General features: G+C 34.5%; 1 protein-coding gene across 1 annotated transcript in view; it reads left to right on the forward strand.

Annotated features, from left to right (window-relative positions):
- The first annotated feature begins 3,706 nt into the window (after positions 1 to 3,706).
- Positions 3,707 to 22,879, forward strand: part of LOC127864894 (uncharacterized) — a 29,889-nt gene continuing 10,716 nt past the window's right edge. The window contains exons 1-3 of the mRNA XM_052404784.1: positions 3,707 to 4,259; positions 18,320 to 18,485; positions 21,047 to 21,192. Of these exons, the coding sequence (XP_052260744.1) occupies positions 4,154 to 4,259; positions 18,320 to 18,485; positions 21,047 to 21,192 (418 nt within the window). The 5' untranslated portion in view covers positions 3,707 to 4,153. The remainder of the gene's footprint in view (positions 4,260 to 18,319; positions 18,486 to 21,046; positions 21,193 to 22,879) is intronic.

Here is a 22,879-nt window from a genome sequence, read left to right on the forward strand (position 1 = left end):
AGGAATAAATCAGTTACCGCAATTCAGTCAAGCCGAAAACTTTTGGCGCTAATTATTTCTGACATATTAATTTATGCGTTTAAGTTCTTAAAATGCATATTTGCATATTGTATCTCGATCGAGACAATTAAATACTGGAATTGAAATGTTTTTATAAAGAAAATCTATATACATTACATATACCAATGCCATATACGGCCAGTTTCATTGAAATTTTCCTCCCTAATAATTGATACAGATTCTCGCGCGTGTTCCTAAGGTTGATATACGTTAAAGAAGTTATTAAAAGAATATTTACGAAAAAAATAATTTATTATTGAAAGCTTAGAAATAAGGATTCGTCTACCGGACACGACCTCGATATTTAAAACGACAAAGTATTAAAAAAAATATACATTTTAAAATTTCAAATATTGAAACGTATTAGATAATGCGTTTATTTATTAACCACATATGTATCCATTTAGATTATTATTAATCAAAAACATTTAACTCAACAGAACAGAAGTGAGTCGCTGAATGACTGGAGTTTAGTTAGATGTCAATTGTAATGACAAGGAAATGTTATATATGAATCTCGCTCTGTGAAAATGGGGTTCAACGCATGTGAGTAAAGTGTCGCCAGATTAGCCTGTGAAGTTCGCGCAGGCTTATTAGGGACGACGCTTTCCGCTTAAAGTGTTTTTAAGAAGATACTTTATTTCAAAGAAAAATATCATTAAAGCTGAAAGTGTCGCCGTGATTAGCCTGTGCTAATATATATATATATATAGTGACTGAAAATACCAGGCATGCAAGTTATAATTCGAACAATAAAAACGTGGTTAATACGTTCCACAGAAATAATAAACAACCACATCTGACAATTGAAATCTTAAAAGTGAACAAGATACAATAGAATGATCTTAGTGTTAATTAGGGAATGTTAAAACCATCAAATAAAAATCTACATGGGAAGTTATTAAGATAATGGTTTCTTGAAATCCTTCCTCCATTCTAAAGTTTGGGAGTTTTTTGAAATGTTCTATTCGTCTAGTAGGATTAGCAATACAATTATAATTTATCATTCCATGCGTTCCAGAACAAACAAACATCCACTTGTTTGAGTAATTGAGGCAATCGAAAGAAGAATTTGAAATATATTTGCATCGCTGCGAAATACAGTGAGCCGCGTACGGGGTAAACTTAGCTTTACTGTATTGTCGTAAAGCTGTCCGCTCAGACTAAACAGGGACGACACGTTCCGAAATTATCTTCTAAGCAAAACTCAGTGTAGGCAGAAAGTGTCGTCCCTGATTGGATGGAGCGGACTGAATAGGGCAATCTGGGATGAAACTTCTTTGGTATCTGCAGTATGTCATTTTTACACAACGTTTATTATAATGTAAAGTATATGTTGATGAAATCATGTTATTGATCAGAAGTCGCAAAATATTATGTCTTTACAGTGTTGTAAAATCTAAATCTAAAAATCACATCTGTCGCAGTTCAAATTCCGTTGGTGGGTCTGTGTTCTTTTGATAAGGACCTATTCCACCGACATATTTGCTTATGTTAGCGCACGCGCAATGGGGACCTATCCAAATATAATCTAATCTTTTATTTTCTTAGTCAGCATCATTTCACTGAACTACATGCACATTTTTAGGTAGGATTTCCATGCTTAAAAAAATATACTGATTTTTTCAAAACCACCCCCACACTCGGCTTTTGTCCGGTTTATATGCACCCCTGAGGTATATGAAAGTTCCATAATTCATCCAGATTTCCCAGTATAGGCATGCAGTTGGTGTGTACAGATGCAGAAAAGGTGTTTAAAGTTTAAACAAGATGAACAAAGTTTTCTTTTTCAGCCATTTATTTTTTATAACTTGTTATCTATGGAAGAGCGCCACGAAATGTAAGTGGTTTCAGGTCACGTAGAAATTGGGTTGGTTAAAAACAAAGTGTCATAAAATTCAAAATAGTATCATTTAAATAATATGTTGAACTTAGTTTTTATATATACACTATATACAGCAAAAATACCAAGAAATAGACAGATATACCGTTTACTTTATGAAATAAATAAAAATGCAACATGCATGATTCGTTTTTTCAGCAGTAAATCACCCAATTTAGCCATAACGTTGTTTTCATTTTAATAATTGAAGAATGTGCATAAAAATTGCATCATATTTAACAATAAACATAGCTTATATGCCATATTAAATCAAATTACATAAGAAAAAAATAAAACGCGTCGCCAAAAAAGTATACGTCGACGGCAGGATTCGAACCTGCGCGGGAATATCCCAAAAGATTTCTAGTCTATCGACTTAAACACTAGGCAACGGCACCCAATGTTAGGCTCTTCATCCTACGAAGAAATCGCGGGAAATCATTAGGGGTGCGCTACCTTAAAAGTTTACGAAACGCGGTCCATGTTGACGTTTAACCCATCTATACCTAAGCGTCTAGAAAAAAGGCCTTGGCCAACAGCGTAGACCCAGATGAGACGCCGCATGATGCGGCGTCTCATCAGGGTCTGCGCTGTTTGCTTAAAGGAATTTCTGTAAGAAATATTCTAAATTTAGAAATTTAAATACTAGACATCCCTAATTTTGGAAATAAATTGATCCAATTTAGAAGGATGGGAGAGTGAACTAGGCATAAATGGGTTAACTTGTATTTACTTATCCATAGGTTTGGATGCAAACAGGAGGATAATATGTGTTTACAATCGACGAGTGATGTCTATTAGTTTTCTGTCTATGAGAACATAAGCGAATTCTTTTCTTCTTGGCCCGCTAAATATATCGGCGATAGCATCGAACTATAGCGTTTATGAAAAACGCGGACTAGGATTATTTGATATCGAAATAAATAAATCATACGAAATTACATTTTGGATTTGAAATTAAAGTCATGCATTAGTTTCATTCATATTTGTGCGTGTGTTATGAACACGTCGGTCTTGTCTTCGGCATTTGGTTTGAGTCTCATCGTTTGGCAATATCATCCTTGCCGTTAGGGACCGTCTATAAAGTATGTCACGCTCCAGGTGGGGGAGGGGTGTAAGAAAGTGTGGCAGTTTCTGACATGTGGGAGGGGGGTCAGGCCATGTGTGAGGTAACACATTTATTTAAAAAATATATATTTCAATTTTTTTAATTATTATTATTATTTCTTTAGTAGAATTTAAAAATAATTTTCATAACAAATGTGAAACATTTGAATTAATTGCATGTCAAACAATTGAAATAGGTATAAGTTTTTAAAAAACATATTTGAAAGTGTGAGTTTGTGACGTACTTTAGGGAAAGGGGAGGGGCGGCCAAGAATTTGTGAAAGTTTGTGGCAGGGTGGGAGGGCGGGGGGGGGATTAAAAATGGTCAAAAAAGCGTGACATACTTTATGGACGGCCCCTTTAAAGGACCGCATTTTATATATACAACAAAATCTCCTGCTGGTGCAGCTGAAGTTTCCTTGTATCATTGTGTGTATGTGTATTAAATAACTTGCGATAAATACCACAATGTCTGAGTGCCTAATGCAGTTGTGTTTATCAGCGGAATCAGTCATGTATGTGAATTAATAAACTTCGAGCCTTAAGGCAGTCTTTACCTATGGATTGTTTAAAAGCATGGCAGATGTTGTTAAACGAGGTGGAGCGTGCTTGCGAACATTTCCGTAGTTCCATAAGCACAACAGTAACACGGGCGATTAGGACCGAAGACAGAGTGGATATAAAATAAGCTCAGATTGCGACTTACTTTTTAATAATAATTTACTACCTGACTACCTTGTTAGCTGCAATTTATAATTCAATCGAGTAGTCCTTAACGTTTTCATTTGCTGATTGCAGTGGTGATTGGATATGACAATTCGGATACAGTTCATTCGTAAAAGCCACATTCACTTCGTCTGTTATCGCTTAGGTGCACGCGCGATCAGTTCTTTAGCAGAAGTCACATATCAAGGAAGCAGACGAAGCATATAAGACGGATCAAATCAATCAATGAGACTGATAAAAATAAAAAAATAAATGTTGTAGAATTTATAAAGAAATTCATTTTGAGATCAACTATTGTGCGGCAAAGTTTACTTCAGTGTTACATTCAAATAAATATTTGAAGAAAGAAACAATATTGATATATACAATAATCAAACTATGTGTGAGCCACGAAATAGTATTAAATCTCTTTTAAACAGTGGTAATAAAGTGACTTTGAAATTGTTATTAACGTTTTGTCGACTGAATGTGATTTTAAACGCATGTAAGTGCGTCCTTATCACTGTATGTAATTGCTAGTTGACTTCTATTATTTTCGTATTTGAGTTATGCGTATTAAACGGAATAGCTGAATTACCTAGATGCACATGCGGTCATATCATACGCAATGTGAATTTGGTAGACGCGCAAATTAACTATTTTTATTTGTTCTTAGCTTTTCCGTTTGTGTTTTGGTTAGTCTTTGAAAGTGTGTACCTAATTAATTTGCTTTTAAATGACAATATAAGTCCTAAGTAAATAGTGATTATTTTGATAAACTGAAAATAAAAACGTTAAATAAACAATTTTATTGTGACTAAATACAGTTTTGTGTTCGTGCGACTAAATTAAATTTTATTGAAGCGGTTTATCAAGTATGTATATAACTTGGATAGCAACATGTATGCCTTCTCAAAATTGTTTTATATGCACCTTTACAACTGAAATTGCGATTACTCTCATTGACTCAGAAAATTGATAAATATCTTTGCCAAAAAAATTAACACTAATCTTAATATGTCTGCACTGTTTCACACTTATGCGTGACAAATCATGCATAACCATAATTGCATTGTACAGAAGTCATACATTAATTAAAAAAAGAATGTTAAAGCATTATGCGAACGATCTTATATTAAGGTATACACCACTTTGAAACTTTTGCTGTTGTGATTTTAAAATACAATGTTTAACTAATAAGGGTTGCATGGACCATGTATCGTATGTATTAAATGTTTATGTGAATCATGTTATGTTTATATGATGCAATTTGTAAGTTCAACATTTACGCACCATTTCCGAGCATGATAATTATTTTTATTGAGCCATAACAATATCTACACAAATAGTTCAATCAATTACATAGGTTGTTTACACTTACAAATGGCAACAAAGAAACGCGGGGGTCCCTACCGTTGTAATTGTTGAAGTATAGTAAATAGTTATTAGTATGGTATACTGGATGTATAGTTTATGGTGTTCGGAAAGGCTCGCGCCCGAGACCAACTGGCCTGCTCGATTAAAACGCATTTGGCTGATAATGGGGTCACGTCGAATCGATTAGCAAGACTCCGTCTCCTTGCAGGTCAACATGGAGTGGATATAAATCTTTCTAAGTATGTTTAATCAAACAACCCCGAGAAATATTGCGTGATTTATCCATTACTTCAATTGATTCTAATACGCTGAAAACGATTACACCCTTTTCACTTTATTAAAACACTTGGACAATTACTCCACGATTTCAATTTCTCAATATACCTCTATCTTATTTTATAGCATTTTTCAACTTTTTGCCAAGATACAATTTAAACATTAACAAAAAAGACCGACTGATTTGTTTGTCGCCCTGAGATAAATGGCTTTATATTCTTCAATCTTAAGCAGGTACCAATTAGGAGTTAACTTGCCTTGTAACCCGACATGTCTCTGTCCAAACACTGACTTTTCACATAAACGCCATATATTAACAGACGTGCTGGGAGAAAAATGCAGGTTGCATTAGCCCCACTGTGGTATTTACTTTTAAGTGTCATGTTTAATAATTAATGACATTGAACTTGCTCTCCTATGTTAGACTGTTAGACTGGATATATCCAGTATTGATATCATGGCTGATTTTCGTTTAGTGTAAGGCGTTCTGTGATGAACTGATAATAGCATGATATTGAGGTACTGCTTCTGCTTGATGGAGAGATGCTGCTGCTGCTGATGATGATGATGATGATGCTGCTGCTGATGATGATGATGATGATAGACGAAATTGAACTACATTTATAAAGTAACAACTTTCTAATTAGCAAAATACATTACATGAATTTCATTAGCGTGATACAAAATCACGTGAAACAAGTCCGCATTTCGAACAATTGAAATGTCTCTTTTGACCCCAGTTAGTGAAGCTTTCATATAAACACCAATTTCATTTATTGTATGCGTTACAGTTATTATTATATGCATTTTGAACTGGTTTTCCGATGTGATCATATATATATTTGCGATATGTACACTATGGCAATAACGCCCGATCAATCAAACTGTAATGATATTTTGTATCGGTAAATACATCTATCAATATTTAACATTATACGTCCCGCAATAAAATCTAAACTTGTACCGTTCTTAAAATCAAAGCATGTGACATAATATAATACATGATTAACCATACTTAAATATTAAATCAACAATTAATTTATGAATTCGATAAATTTCACCATTATAAATAAACGACAGTGATATCACATACATTTCGACCAAACTTGGATCAAATAGTAGCCACATTACTGAATATTTTTTACATTTATTATACAACTGAATATATAAACTTGTCTCAATCAATCATAAACTGCTTTAAACAAATTGTTTGTGTAATTTATTCAACAATGCATGGTCGATAGGTTGTGCTTAATACTATCTGTATTAGTCACTGACCCTTGGCAATCATGAATTAACCCATTCTGTCAGTGGGTCCGACTCCAACAATAAAGATAGGCGTATCGATAACCCTAAGGAACTATTTGAAACTAACACTAATTAGCCGATAAAAGGGAATGTGTTTGCGGGATAGTTAATATATATTTTAAGGTGACAACAACGTTTACGTTTTGTTCGACCAACTTTAAAGTAAACAAGGCATTTTTCTGATATACTCTGTCCCTACATTTGCTAAAGTTTTACCAAAGAAATGATCATAAGCATACATATGGTTATTTTTACTTCTTTTTTAACAAACGATAATCTCGACCCTAAAATCCAAAATGTTTTAGACTGTGTGAGTTTTATTAATAGTATGCGACAAAGTCAAAGTCGGTCAATGGCAAATTTATATCTGTTTCATATCATGTTGTAGCGGACGTACGAGCCTCGCTCTGTGAAAACTGGACTTAATAAATGTGCGTTAAGTGTCGTCCCAGTTAGTCCCGTGCAGTCCGCACATGTCAATATGTAGAGACACTTCACCTACATTTATTAAGCCATGTTTTTACAGAACGAGGTTCATTGGCTGCACACAATTTAGGAGATGACTTTCATGCAGTTTTTCCTTCGGGATTAGTTTAAAAGTCATGGTTGACCATAACCTGCCTGATTGGGATAATTGTTTTTAATGTCATAGCTGACTGTAACCTGCTGATCGGGATAAGTTTTAATGTCATAGTTGACTGTAACCTGCTGATCGGAATTAGTTTTAATGTCATGGTTGACGGTAACATGCCTGATCGGGATTAGTTTAAATGTCTTTGTGACTGTAACCTGGCTGATCGGAATTAGTTTGACTTTCATGGTTGACGGTAACATGCCTGATCGAGATTAGTTTAAATGTCTTGGTTGACTGTAACCTGCCTGGTCGGGATTAGTTTTAATGTCATGGTTGACGGTAACATGCCTGATCGGGATTAGTTTAAATGTCTTTGTGACTGTAACCTGGCTGATCGGCATTAGTTTTAATGTCATGGTTGACGGTAACAAGCCTGATCGAGATAATTTTAAATGTCTTGGTTGACTGTAACCTGTCTGATCGGGATTAGTTTTAATGTCATGGTTGACTGTTACATGCCCGATCGGAACTGATTTAAATGTATCGGTTGACTATAACCTGCCTATTCTGACTTATTTAAACATGTCTAATCGGGATAAGTTTAAATATCACGGTTGACTATAGCTTCCCTGCTCAGGATTAATTAAAATGTCATGGTTGACTGTAACCTGTCTGTTCGACTTATGAAGCGTATTAGTTCGGCAGGCTTACAGTTTACAGTTTTACAGTTCATTACAAAAAACTGCTGTGATAATACATACATGAATGGGACGTGTTCAGAATATGAATATGTATAATCAAAAAGTATTACAATGGAAGAATGATTTTTACTATCGATTTTGTATTCCAACATAAAAAATATTAATAAAACATTTGTCTACCACTAAGATGGTGTTTAAACTAGTATTTTGTCTGTATTATGTATCCTCTGAGATTGACATTACAGACTATAATATGATATCTATTAAATCTCTACGTCTATTCCTTGTTCTACATGTACTACTTTTGTATTTCCTTGTACTGTTACATCAATTTCTTGTTGAATCAAAGTACCATAGATATCGGAACGCTGTTGTTCGTAGTCTTAATTGTTAATAAATATATTGTATACACTGAATTTGATATCAACACTAGAATCGCGTAATGATTGATAACGGCGAGATAGTGCTCTTTTGTCGTAATTATTTGTAATGCATCGGGCCGCGCTTTCATTTCTTCTTACCAGAAACAAACCATATGTCCCCTGTGCAAACTGTTTACCATATGCACGAACGTCAATTACGTGGCGTGATACCGATATACGCTAGTCAAGTTTTCTTTCAAGAAGACGCTGATTGGCGATAATGGATTGTCTTATACATACACTAATGCGTTACGTTAGAAGATAACGAACCATTAGATCTGTATCTGGGCTCTAATTGTCTGTCAGGAGATGTGCAATCTTCGCTTATTATTATATCCGCAGGGTAATGTTTATTGCATGGTCGTCCTGAACAGCCCGGGATAGGAATATTCTCTTTTAATCTTAGATGTATTGTATGGCACAATCTTGTTGTGACTTGCACCAACTATAATCCCGAGCCGTGTTAAACTTGTTCTTAATTCAGCGCGAATTTGACCATAATGACCCTTAAAACAACAATATAGGTATTCAACATCCTTTCTGCTTTTGTACAACATTTGGAAATAAAATTATTTAGCTGTCGTGCATTATGTATTTGTGACACACTTTTGACACTTTTGTATGACTCATTTCTTTCCTACCCTTCCACGTTCCGATACTCCTCTAGTTAAGAATTGCATGTACATGCACCAGCTAACATTGCTAAAGATATTTTGCTGTACCACGCCTGTAATCTACATACACTTCCTTTTCACATGCGAATAATACAAATATAGTTCAACTTTTGAAAATCTAATTGTTTCACAAAGGTAGCATGTGCAGTTTAAGGACTAAATGACCTAAACAATGTATAACGATACTTAGAAACTAACTTGGTAAGTGCTGCTTTGCTTTGCTTTTGTTTTGTTTTACACAGGTCTGATTTCCGAAAATTTGACAATGTTATTTTTCGAGCCCCTATTGAAAACTGTGACCGATTGTATGCAGCTAGCATTATACAATTGTATTTGATTTTGTTTTAAGCAGATCACTTGATAATCATTTGAACATATACAGATGCACATAAGATAATTTATAGAAAAGCCAACAACATTAAAAGATTATATTAAAAAAAGTATCTAGATTTTAATTATCAGTCGTTTATGACCTTATTCATACATCAGCTACATCAAGGAATATATTTCTCTTTGCATACACAACTGATAATATACAATTCTAATTGGCGAAACGAATGTCAAATGTTTTATATTTTCAATATTTATACTCGGGTGTATATAAAGTACGCGCATCGCAAAATAATTCAATTAAGAACATTCCGTGCGATATGAAATATCTTCTGTAGTCATAAATAGTCATTATATAGTGATCTTTGATCTTTACATATATGTTACATTTTACATACACTGAATTATAAAAAAATGTATAATAAATCCTTCTACAGCAGAACAGGTAAAGGCCACTTTTAAACAAAACGCTTTATGTCTTCAACAAGTTCACAATAAAGAAAAACAAAACACACTTTTCCCTGATATACTACGCCTCTTTTATAAATGAGATTTGTGAATAGAAAGTCAATTCGTATGTAAAGTGGGTTTACTTATACGCGATATAATTGATACCTCTTACATATATTGACAAATTACTACATACTGTGTACGATTTTACCGATTTTATGATTTGTTAACAAAGCGACATCGAGATCACATCATCCATTTGCTTTTTTTTAAATTTAGTTTGTTTCAATTTTTTATTCCGAATATTTTTTACACATCTCAATTTGCCTATATATGTTTATATAAAGGTCCCTTACCAGATTCAACTTTTTATTTTATTGCCTTCTTTATAAATTGCAAATGCATGCGAGTCTATGTCATCCATTTGAAGTTTCAATAAACGTCAGTTTATTAGTTTATAAATTGGGCAAAAAGCACTTTCAACAGTACTTTATCTTTACACCAATTGTTTGTGGAAGACGATGTTTAAATCCATTTCAAATTAACCTTTAACAAATCCACATTAATGTCGCATAATATTAAATTTTAATTATGACATGCATTTATAGTTTTTATGAGTCGACATAAAGACTTGGATTTGCCTTTTTGTACATTTAAAGAAAAGTGTTTCAATAAAACTCAGTTCATTTTGGCTGAGTAAATACGGAATAATTAAAAAATAAACTGAGTTTGAATGTAGAGGTGCCTTATGCATGTGTTAAGTGTCTTCCCAGATAAATATGTAAGCCACAGCAGGGTCGTCCCCGATTAGCCTACGCGGAAGGCATTACGCCCAGTATTCCCAGAGCGAGACTTGGGTTATGTATTGTCGGAATGCTTAATTAAGTTGCATAAACATGTGACTACATTATTAATAGTGATTTGTAAAAATTACATGGGCGATTTTAACTTTGTATATCTTCGATTACTAAAATACATGTTGCATGTTACATTCAAACGTACATTTGGATTAAATTGCAGTACAGCAAATGAATCTGAAATGCCGACCTATGTAAAATACGTTTACAATACCATCCCTGTATCATTCCGAATTTTCCTATGCGTTTAAATGTACAGTTTTCTAGTTGTATGTTTTTACATTTTCATCAAAAAAAATAAGTTTGTTTCTCTGGATAACTCTTACAATAAGTTGGAACAGTCTTTGAATAAAATGAATAAGGCATTATTTATAAAACACTAAGGATGTTGAAAAACAACAACACACACGTATCTTTCAAAAATGAAACCCCAAACGGAAAACGAAATATACGTTAACATATAACAGTGATAACTGTTGACAGGACCAGAAGCATCCCCAACACATGATCTTGTTAAATACACAAAAAATAGTCATCTTTATTCAACACTATTACAACAGATCAATGAAATGATAGGACGGGTAAAAAACTGCTTAAAAGTTACTCACATGAAAATAATAATTACAAGCATTACCTAAGGGGACAATAATTTCGTCTTCGGAATATACACGTGAAAATGTTCTCTGTAAAGTCAAACAAATACATGTTTTCGCTTGCGCAAGCGTTCGTAAAAATATTGTTTTCTCATGTTACTGAGAACATTATTTGATGTTAATTCCCCGAAACAAACTATGCTCTCCGAAATGTATTGACCAAACCCTTTGAAAATCTGGACCACGCTGATTGAAATATTTACGGCCATTCAAATTTACAGAAGATGACCAATATATGCAATTATGAAAATGCAATACACTGTATACCATCGTATAATTTAGAATTTGTGGTATATTATTGGATACGCGGAACTTATTTGAAATTGTCGATTAACTATCACTTGATCGTAATATTATTAGTTTTTTTTACTTTCACCTAGATTTACTAGGGGCTTACAGTTTTGATAAGCTGGGTTTTCGAATAAAATAATGCATAAGTTATACTACTGATGAAGTGAATTTCCCAACCATGATTATTGTTTGAAAACTATATACAAAAGTGACGTTTGGGTATTGTAATGTAATTGTATTGGTCTAGCACCAGTATCTGTCTTATGGACTTGTCGTAGTAATTAATACTAGTATCTCGCACAAAGAAAAGTAGAAGCACATTCAACCTAATGTGTAATGCAACACTGTATGGTAGATAACGCATGTCACAATTCCCTTTACGATTATGACAACATTTTCCCAACACTAAAATATTGAACAGTCCTTGAAATCTATGTTTTCGCGATGGTCTTAACAGACAGACAGACAGACAGACAATTTTATTGGCGAATACAATCAGTACATAGCCATATAAACATAGCAAATATTTCAATTAAATAGCATGTCAAGGAAATGTGATTGGCATAATTGTTATTTTAATTCCGGAGAATGTTCTTAACAAATTTGATGTGAGATAAATATTTGGATTCTATGTATTTCAAAAACAAAATGCATATTAGATTAATTATAACTACAACTTATAAATGACAGTTAACCATTCCTAAAATCAAATACAATCAATGGCAGAAAATGCATATAGTTTGGCAATAACAGACAGACAGACAGTTTATTTTGACTTGACTTGTACAATGTAGATTATCAACAACACATTAGAAAACAGTACAATGTCAATAACAGTGGGGTTCAATATCACCAGAGAGGCGGTTCTGGGGTCATCCATGCTCACGTTAGCTCGATCAAGTCGACTTGCAAAGTGTCGAAAGGTCACAACCAAGCCCGTATTAACCAACCGATTCTTAGACTTAAGTACGAAGAATAGACTTAGAACCAGGAAATCTTACTTTTGAGTTTGTACATATTGCGGATATCAATGGTATTTAAGTCTTAAGCGCACTGTTCTGTATGAAAAAAATGATGTAATTTCAGGTTTTAATTGTCAAGTTAGAATCATGAATAAAGAATACCGGTATTTCAAACATTAATGTTAAAAGAATATTCTTTATTCTAAGAAACAAGTATACGAATTGGTTGGTGAATACTGATGTAGATCTCTCTGTCCAAAGATGAAGTATGTGATGTCTGCGCTATTCATAAATGGCACTGACAATGTAATAGGTGTTGATGAAGTTTTATGATTATTGCCGCATTTTTATGCGAATGCATTGTCAGTTTTTATATATATATATATATTTTCCCCATGCAATTAGATATCGGTTACGTATGTCAAAAGAACTAAACACCACCAAAAAGCAAAAAGTGAGTTTTCCGATAGATCTGTGACAAATATGCTGAATATTGAATTTGGAAAAACACTGTAAAGTATCATTAGTGATACTGTACTAATGCCAAATAGTTTCATCTCAGAATAACGAACAGTCAATACTAAGTGTTGTGTGAATTTATGTCCATGCGTTTGGCTGAGAAATAGATGTTTGGTAATGGGAATTCAAACTCGAGCTAATGTAAAATGCTCAGATGGCTATTGGGTATTCGAACCTTAACAAATACCATGCTCTATATTTGCAAAAAAACAAAAACAGTGCCCACCGGAGTATTCGTCACTGGCTCGGTATTTTTGTTTGCAGATCTTCTTAACGAAGTGTTTTAAAAACCAATTGTATAATATTGTAAATTAGTGATTTTTTAAATATAAATGCATTAGTTATGAAAATTATTGTTAAAAACTTGTAATTACACTTGTTTATACCCAGGCGTTGTGTCCAAATGCAATTATATTAAAATATATTCAATTCAAAGAAGTACGTATAAAACACTATGTCATGTAAAATTGTCCCAATGTTTTACTCAATATTTTTTCAATAATACAATGTGCATTGTGGTTTTAGATACACACATATTATATGTATGTGTTGTTATTGTTATTTTTTTCTTTTCCCAAACACTTGGTCCCTTCGGTTTTGAGTGAAGAACACTCAAAACACTCATTGGCATGTTATCAAACGTTGTTTGGTCCAGCACGATTAACTGCTAACATCTTAAAGTGCCCTTTCCACTCATCATACAATCTTTTGTTTTTTGTGTTTTTTTTGTCACTGATAAAAGAGAACGACGTTAAACGCATGCATCCCCAACAATGTGCTTGAAGCGTGTGGTCACAAAACACATCGAAGTTGTTTTAAGTTTTTTTAAATACAATTTATTGTTGTTGTTTTTTATTTAGATTTGTGTATTAGAACTTTTGGACGGTTTGTTTATGTAGGCCTTTGCTCTGAAAATGTTTTTTTTTCTAAGTTTTAATAATAAATGTCAGTTTGATCAAAAGTAACATTTCCATGAAAAATATCATGTTAACTTGCACGCTCGTGAAAAACAAGCAACGATGTTTCTATCATTTCAAAGCAAAATACATAAGCAACCATCTGTACAATAAAATACAGGTTGACTGACAGCGGCACAATAGCAAGTAACGTATGTTTGTGTGGACTGTCTGCAGAAGTTTTATTGTTGATGATACGGCTTCAGCTGCTTTGAGCGTAAATAATCCCCGAATTATCAGAGTTTGACAAAGCGGAAAATGCTTCCAGTTTACGAACAAATGAAACGAATTCCGCAGCGAATATTGGTGGCGCCTCACAAAAGCATTACTACTATACCGGTTTCAGCTTCAGTTTTGCTATCAGATTTTTTTTCGTTATAAATATATATTTTTTTAAACAATGAAAATCCCATTATACATTCATAAAACGTTAAATACTAATATGTTGGACAGCTAATGTAATGAGTAAATTTGTAAGGCTTCTTTCCTTATTTAATGGAACACACACGTATGTTTATATAATCCGATAGATTAAGGTTATTGCTCGTTTCCACTATTTAATAAGTTTGTTGCAGTCTATAGCAACCAAAGGACACTTGTACTCCTATGTTGTACGATATACGTGAAATGATTGGATACATCAATCTTGCAGTGATAATCATGCTAATAGAAACAACTAGGAAAAGATATAGACACTACAAAGATCCTACGCCTTGCTCCTTTTCGCTTCCGCCTCTTGCCTCTCGGAACATTTTTACAACTAAAAATAATGATCATTTTGAATTTTACGTTTGTTCACCCATATTGTTTTTCAAGTTTATTTGAACATAACATCCAGAAGGCCAAAAGCCCAAGTGGATAAATTAAGCGTACAGTGTTTACATAGTAAATAATCATGATTATACAAAGTAATAATACGTACAATTTCAACAATACATATATTAATAAATTTTACATAAACTAGGTCTTAATATGAAATAAAAATTATATATATATATATATATATATATATATATATATATATATATATATATATATATATATATATATATATATATATATATATATATATATATTTATATATCAATAGGCACGATAATGTTAGATAACCTTCAATGAAAAGATAATAATGACAATTGATCAAATACATTCAAAAACAGTTTTTATAATAGATTTTACAGGTCCGTTAAATACGTACATATATCAACAGGGTACATATGTATTACTAGCCCTTACTATAAATGATTTATATATGTAACAACATAATTTGTGCAGCAACGTTTTATTTTCAGTTGTTAGTAATTCAAAAAATTTGATTACGTTAGGTCGATTTCTGTAATAAAATGGTATATACTGGGATCTTAATTCTGAATACATTCTACACTCTAAAACAAAGTGAAATTCATCTTCTTATGTGTTACAAATATGACATATTCTTTCGCCTTTAGGAACGGGAGGTTTGGCCCATCTCCCACTTTCTACATGCGATCTATGTGAAGAGCATCTCAGTTTAGAAAAACAAATTCGAAATTTTTTAATTGTGCACAAATCGAGATAAGGCTGGAATTTAAAAATGGCAATGATTTTTTATAAATTGGCTCTGCTTGAGTTGTTCAGTCTCTCATTCCAGTTTTGAATAAAATTATCATTTAATCTCTGTTTAACATTTGAGATGAACACCTTGTCATTTCCAACATCCTGAATCAACCATGCCTCGTAAAATCCTAAGTTACCAAGCAAGTCTTTAAGTTGTGAACACCAGTTGATTTTATTAGGATGAACATTACAATCATTCACCAACATTAAGTAGACTTTTTTAGTAAACTTATTTTCTGATGTTCTAATTAACTTAATCCAATATTTAATAATATTAACATATCTAGCAGATGGACATTTAAGATGACCAAGTTCGCCATATACAAAATTATTTTGCGTACATCTTTTTACGCCAAGTATTTGTTTACAAAATTGCATATGAACACGTTCAATAGACATACCACTAGACAAGCCCCAAACTTCACTGCCGTAGTTCAGAATTGGCATTATAAGTCTATCAAAAAGATTTAATCTGTGACTCACAGAAAGGTCAGTAAATTTATGTAAATATTTATTCATTTTGAAAATAGCTTTTAATGCTTGTCCCGAAAGCGTAGTTTGTGCTTCCGAAAAGGAACCTCCAGGTGTAAAAACGATACCGAGATAATTAAACTTATTTTCAATAGCAACCCGTTGACCGTTATAGTAAAAATGTTTAGAAGTTTGTCGCCCATCTTTTCTGAAAATCATGAATTTTGTTTTTTCAGTGTTTACAATAAGTTTTCAGCGCTGACAATAATCTTGAAGTAAATCCAATCCTTTTTGTAATTCTTCTGCTGTGTTACCAAAAATAATCATATCATCAGCATAAAGTAAAAGATATTGTATTTGTTATGTGAAATACTTTGCTTAAAAGCCTTATTTGCTTTGCTAAAAGTGTTTGGCTAAGATATTTTAATTAAGACTTTTATAAGAAAATGTTATCACACGGGAACAGCTTTTCACCATGCCCATCTATTGCAACACACTGAACAGTTTGTGACCCATGATTTTTCCCTATAATATAAACGATGGTATTGCTGATTAAATATATAATATTTTCGTTTATTGTGTGTGTTTGCTAAGCTAGTGTTTGCAGTGCAATGTATGTTTGTTAAGTTGACCTAAAACTTTTTTTTTCATTCGGCACGTGTCCGGACAAATTCCTTTCCAACGCAACCTGTCGAACGTTTTAACCATCCGATCATTTGATACCACTTGACGCGTAGCGCGCGTTAAACGTCGAAAGAGCACTGGTATTCCGAGAAAAGAACAATTTTCGCGTTTCAAATAAATCGTGAATTATGTTGCACGCTTCATAACATTATTTGGACGGCGTGCATTTTGCGGGAAATGCAGTGATAAATAAATGTTCATTCCGCTGTCTCATAAAAGTTTCCCTCTCTGACAAAAGCATTAACAGTCTACGTCAGATCACAAACATTTGATCGCACATATGTAATTTATGTGTACACTGCGGCTAACGTTTTCACAAATACCCGGGTCATTAATTCTAACGTGCGGCCCGTTTCTATTTCACGGTGTAGTATCTGACGAGTCGCCGTCAGTCTGCACGATTCTTTTAACATCGGCTCGCAAATGGCAAACCCATCTGGTCAATTAAACTATATCGTGTGTGTTATATGAGTTATTTTTCGAATGTATCATAACACGAGATCCGATTGTGCATTGATAAAGGATTGATATAAGATTGCGATTCTTATTAGAGACACTGTCATCGGCGCTAATCGGTGATAAACTACGCTTTGTTAACAAGCGTTGGCGATGATGTTTGGTTCCTCTAGCGGGATCATCGCGGTTTTTAAACCACTCAGATACCACAAAATAACTTAAATAACTTTGACGTTTGGCTAGTTCTTAGAATCGGTGTTTGCTTTAAAGTTGTTTTTTACAGGTATAGACAAGAAGTTGATTGACCGAGTGACATCAGCTTACAAAATATATTGTTCTTGAATAAGGTGCGTGTATAAAACCGCGCGGACATTCAACCAATGAAACGACGCGTTATTTTAATGTAAACAACATGAACAAATGTTATACCGTATACTATTCAACGCTACTTGTTGAAGTGTTTTAGGTGACTTCTCAATGTTAATGCGTAAGGTGTTGTCCGCAGGTAATCTCGGATAACGCTTAACGCAGATTGCATTAAGCCCGATTTCCCGGATCGAGGTTCAATGGCCTACAATTTGTAAATAGCTTTCCTGAAATAATTTGTTCAAATGAAGTTTCTTCCAAACGAAAATCCAGATAAGGCGACAAATTTCGTTTCTTACTTCACATGCTACACTGGGCTGACACTTTACACACATGCATTCAGACAAGTTTACCCAAAATGAGGCTTAATTGAATATGGTTATACCGCACTTGAGGCTGCATTATGTGAGAAACCGGCGTTTGTCCAAGCCTTAATTCGTACCTAACAATCACGAAATTTGAGACCAAAAAATCGAATCATAACTTGTGTTTCTTAATGAAAAATATGGCATGTTAGCGTGGTCTTGTGCCTGGGGGTGCGGAGTGCTCCCTCCCTTAACGTAATGGTGACCGCAGGGAGTAGGGATTGAAACCAGGTGGTATATGCAGAGACGCTCGCAGCGTGTTTCTTTCTATCTCCAGTGTGGCTGCTCCCGCTATGCTCCACCAAGTGCCCGACGAGCGACCGGATTCAGGCGGCGACACAAGAGTGCTTCCGGGAGTACAGCATCCAGAAGGTGTTCGTGGACAGAAGCGAACGCCGCCTCTTCTCCGGTATTGACATAGAAATACTCAGAGCGTACTGCAGGTGAGAATGGTGTCCTTTTTACTCTGTTGTCAATCCTAAATCTACTTTCTTGGAAAATTATTACCATACTGTAAATTCTATATCAGATTTTCGTTGAAAAATAATACAATAATAACCGTGAAACCATAAATACTTAGGATATCAGTTCGATAACAATTATATGTGAGCATTTCTGTAAAAGATACTAGTACAAGCCTCGCTCGGTGAAAACTGCGTATAGTCAATCTCCACGTAGAGTTGTCTTTCCGTGCTCTCACATGCAGTCTCTGCCATCACAAGAAAATACTTTCAGATCTGAAAGGATGCTTTCTTTTTTGTTTAAGTATTGTATCATATATAGTAGTATCATTTTCTGTTATATTTTAAAAATATTGCATATTAAGTTAAGTTTCATAATGAAAAAAACAGAACAAGGCTCGGATGTCGATAGCTAGTGGGGAAAGATACCCCCAGTAGATGTAGTGGGGGAAAATACTCCATTAGATTTAGTGGGTGAAGATACTCCAATACATGTAGTGGGGGAAGATACTCCAATAGATGTAGTGGGGGAAGATACTCCAATAGATGTAGTGGGGGAAGGTACTCCAATAGATGTAGTGGGGGAAGATACTCCAATAGATGTAGTTGGGGAAGATACTTCAATAGATGTAGTGGGGGAAGATACTCCAATAGATATAATGGGAGAAGCTACTCCAATAGATGTAGTGGGGAAAAATACTCCAATAGATGCAAAGGGGTATGATACTGCTATAGATGTAGTCGGGAAAGATACTCCAATAGATGTAGTGGGGGAAGATACTCGAATAGATGTAGTGGGGGAAGATACTCCAATAGATGTAGTGGGGGAAGATACTCCAATGGATGTAGTGGGGGAAAATACTCCAATAGCTGTAGTGGGGGAAGGTACTCCAATAGATGTAGTGGGGGAAGATACTCCAATAGATGTAGTGGGGGGAAGATACTCCAATAGATGTAGTGGGGGAAGATACTCCAATAGATATAAAGGGAGAAGCTACTCCAATAGATGTAGTGGGAATAGATACTCCGATAGATGTAAAGGGGGGAGATACTCCAATATATGTAGTGGGGGAAGGTACTCCAATAGATGTAGTGGGGGAAGATACTCAAATAGATGTAGTGAGGGAAGATACTCCAATAGATGTAGTGAGGGAAGATACTCCAATAGATGTAGTGGGGGAGATACTCCAATAGATGTTGTGGGGGAAGATACTGCAATAGATGAAGTGGGGGAGATACTCCAATAGATGTAGTGAGGGAAGATACTCCAATAGATGCAGTGGGGGAGATACTCCAATAGATGTAGTGAGGGAAGATACTCCAATAGATGTAGTGATGAAAGATACTCCAATAGATGTAGTGGGGGAAGATACTCCAATAGATGTAGTGGGGGGAGATACTCCAATAGATGTAGTGGGGGAAGATACTCCAATAGATGTAGTGGGGGAAGATACTCCAAAAGATGTAGTGAGGGAAGATACTCCAATAGATGTAGTGAGGGAAGATACTCCAATAGATGTAGTGGGGAAGATACTCCAATAGATGTAGTGGGTGAAGATACTCCAATAGATTTAAGACGCATACACTGTAACAAAGTTGGTAACTATATAATATATTGTTATCACATAATTACATGTGAAAATTCTTTATAATCAGTTAGGTCTCAACATATTACGTTGCAAGAGATTTAAATGATTTTTATTGAACTTTTGCAGGCTATGATCCCAGTTTTACTATTTTTAAACTTTTATGTCCCCCACCACTATAGTGGGGGACATGTAGTTGATACATATTGTTTTTGCCCTTTATGTTGGTTTGTTGCTTTGTTTGTTTGTGCCAAATTTAACATTTGCAATAACTTTTGCAAAATTGTAGATAGCAACTTCATAGTTGGCATGCATTTGTATCTCATTGAGCTGCACATTTTGAGTGGTGAAAGGTCAGGTCAATGTCATCCTTCAAGGTCAAATATATGGGTAAAAATCGCTCATTTAATGTACACTTTGGCAATATTGAAAATGGCAACTTGAAATTTGACATGCATGTGAATCTCATGGAGCTGCACATTTTGAGTGGTGAAAGGTCAAGGTCATCCTTCAAGGTCAAAGGTCAAATATATGGGGAAATAGTGTTTCACAAACACAATTTGTTATTTTTATATTTGGTGGTCTGTTAAAAGTAGTGGAAAAGAAAAACAAGATTGTTCTTTTTAAAGATTTTCTAAAACCTCAATTTATGCTATATTTAATGTTGTCAGTATGAACACCGATTTCATTATGATTTGTTTATATCTTGTGTTACGCACACTGATTAAATTCTGAAAATCTGATTGCAGTATGTTTAATTATGTACTTCCACAAATTTTATGATGATGATGATGATGATGATGATGACTTTAATGCTGTTGTTGTTGCTGCTGTTATTGATAATGATGATATACTATGGAACTCTCACCTAAAACTGAAATGCAATCACTACACTGCTTTGCAATTGAAAATGACTTGCTTACCATACGGACATTCACCTCTCGCTATCTATTTCAGTGCATATTTGGACGCCTACAGTTGTGTACGTCAGCTGATGCAGTCCTGTCCGTCCTCCCATCATGCGGACATCAAGACCGCAGTAACACCCTTTGCAGACGAGCATGAGTTGACGGAGCTTTGTAAAACTCATCGTCTTTATGAACGTAAGTAGACGGAGCTTTGAAAAACTCATCGTCTTTATGAACGTAAGTTGACGGAGCTTTGAAAAACTCATCGCCTTTATGAACGTAAGTTGACGGAGCTTTGAAAAACTCATCGCCTCTATGAACGTAAGTTGACGGAACTTTGAAAAACTCATCGCCTTTATGAACGTAAGTTGACGGAGCTTTGAAAAACTCATCGTCTCTATGAACGTAAGTTGACGGAACTTTGAAAAACTCATCGTCTTTATGAACGTAAGTTGACGGAGCTTTGAAAAACTCATCGTCTCTATGAACGTAAGTTGACGGAGCTTTGAAAAACTCATCGCCTTTATGAACGTAAGTTGACGGAGCTTTGAAAAACTCATCGTCTCTATGAACGTAAGTTGACGGAGCTTTGAAAAACGCATCGCCTTTATGAACGTAAGTTGACGGAGCTTTGAAATACTCATTTTCATTATGAACGTAAGTTGACGGAGCTATGAAAAACTCATCGCCTTTATTAACGTAAGTTGACGGAACTTTGAAAAACTCATCGCCTTTATGACCGTAAGTTGACGGAGCTTAGAAAAATTCATCGCCTTTATGAACGTAAGTTGACGGAGCTTTGAAAAACTCATCGTCTTTATGAACGTAAGTTGATGGAGCTTTTCAAACTCTCTTTTATGAACGTAAGTTGACGGAGAGTTGCAAAATGTATTGCTTTCATGAACGTCTATATGAGCCTCGATCTGGGAAAACATGGCTGCATGCATTGTCATCTCAGATTAACCTGTGCAGTTCACAGTTCCAATACCGCGACTCAAATCAATGTCGATGTGTGTAATACCTGAAGTTGCCGGCAAATTTTATAAAACGCTTCCTATTCAAATACGTCTTTAAACGGCATTTTAAAAAATGCATCACTTATAAACGAACATTACCATATTAACTACCGGCAAAGGCAATGCTAGTGAATACAAAATTGTCAAATTTATATGTTGATCTATTTCTTAAAAATAAAGACACAACGGGCTTATTTCAAGCTGATGTATTCAACATTTAATAAGACATTTTATGACCTACGTGGTATGTGGGCTCTAGTTAATTGTATTGCATTAAAGCGTCAGCATGGTATTATTCTTAAATTTATGGACATTCTATTTCGCTTAGAATGCCTTAACTTGACATTTAGTTCGCGCTGATGTAGTGAAAATAACAAAAACTAACAAAAATAAAGGAAAGTAAAAGTCGTTGATAATGTGTTATTGCGTTAAAAGAGTGCCGTGGCTAATTATAGCGAAAATATTGTATGTCTGTTTTAATGGGCGAATAAAGATTAAGCAAGCCTTTTTAATTAACATGACGGCGACAATAGGAAAACGAGGCTCTTTAATTAAACGCACTATAAAATCATAACAAAGTGATCATTCATTCAATTTAATTTTCCAGTTCACTGATTAAAACCTAATTAGTAAAATCTTGGCAACATATGATTTCAACCGCGTTAATGCACTAGCACAAACAGTCTAAGGGACAACACTGTCCGCTTTTTTTGATATTTTCGTTTAAATTAAGTTTGTTCTAAACGAAATTCCTGACCAGGCGGGAAGAATCGTTCCTGATGGGCCTGTGAGGCCTGGATATTCTAATACGGGACGATACTGTACTAACATGCATTAAATCCCGTTTTCAGATTCGAGGGTTATAT

This window comes from Dreissena polymorpha, chromosome 1 (assembly GCF_020536995.1).
Source record: "Dreissena polymorpha isolate Duluth1 chromosome 1, UMN_Dpol_1.0, whole genome shotgun sequence".
Lineage (NCBI taxonomy): Eukaryota > Metazoa > Mollusca > Bivalvia > Myida > Dreissenidae > Dreissena > Dreissena polymorpha.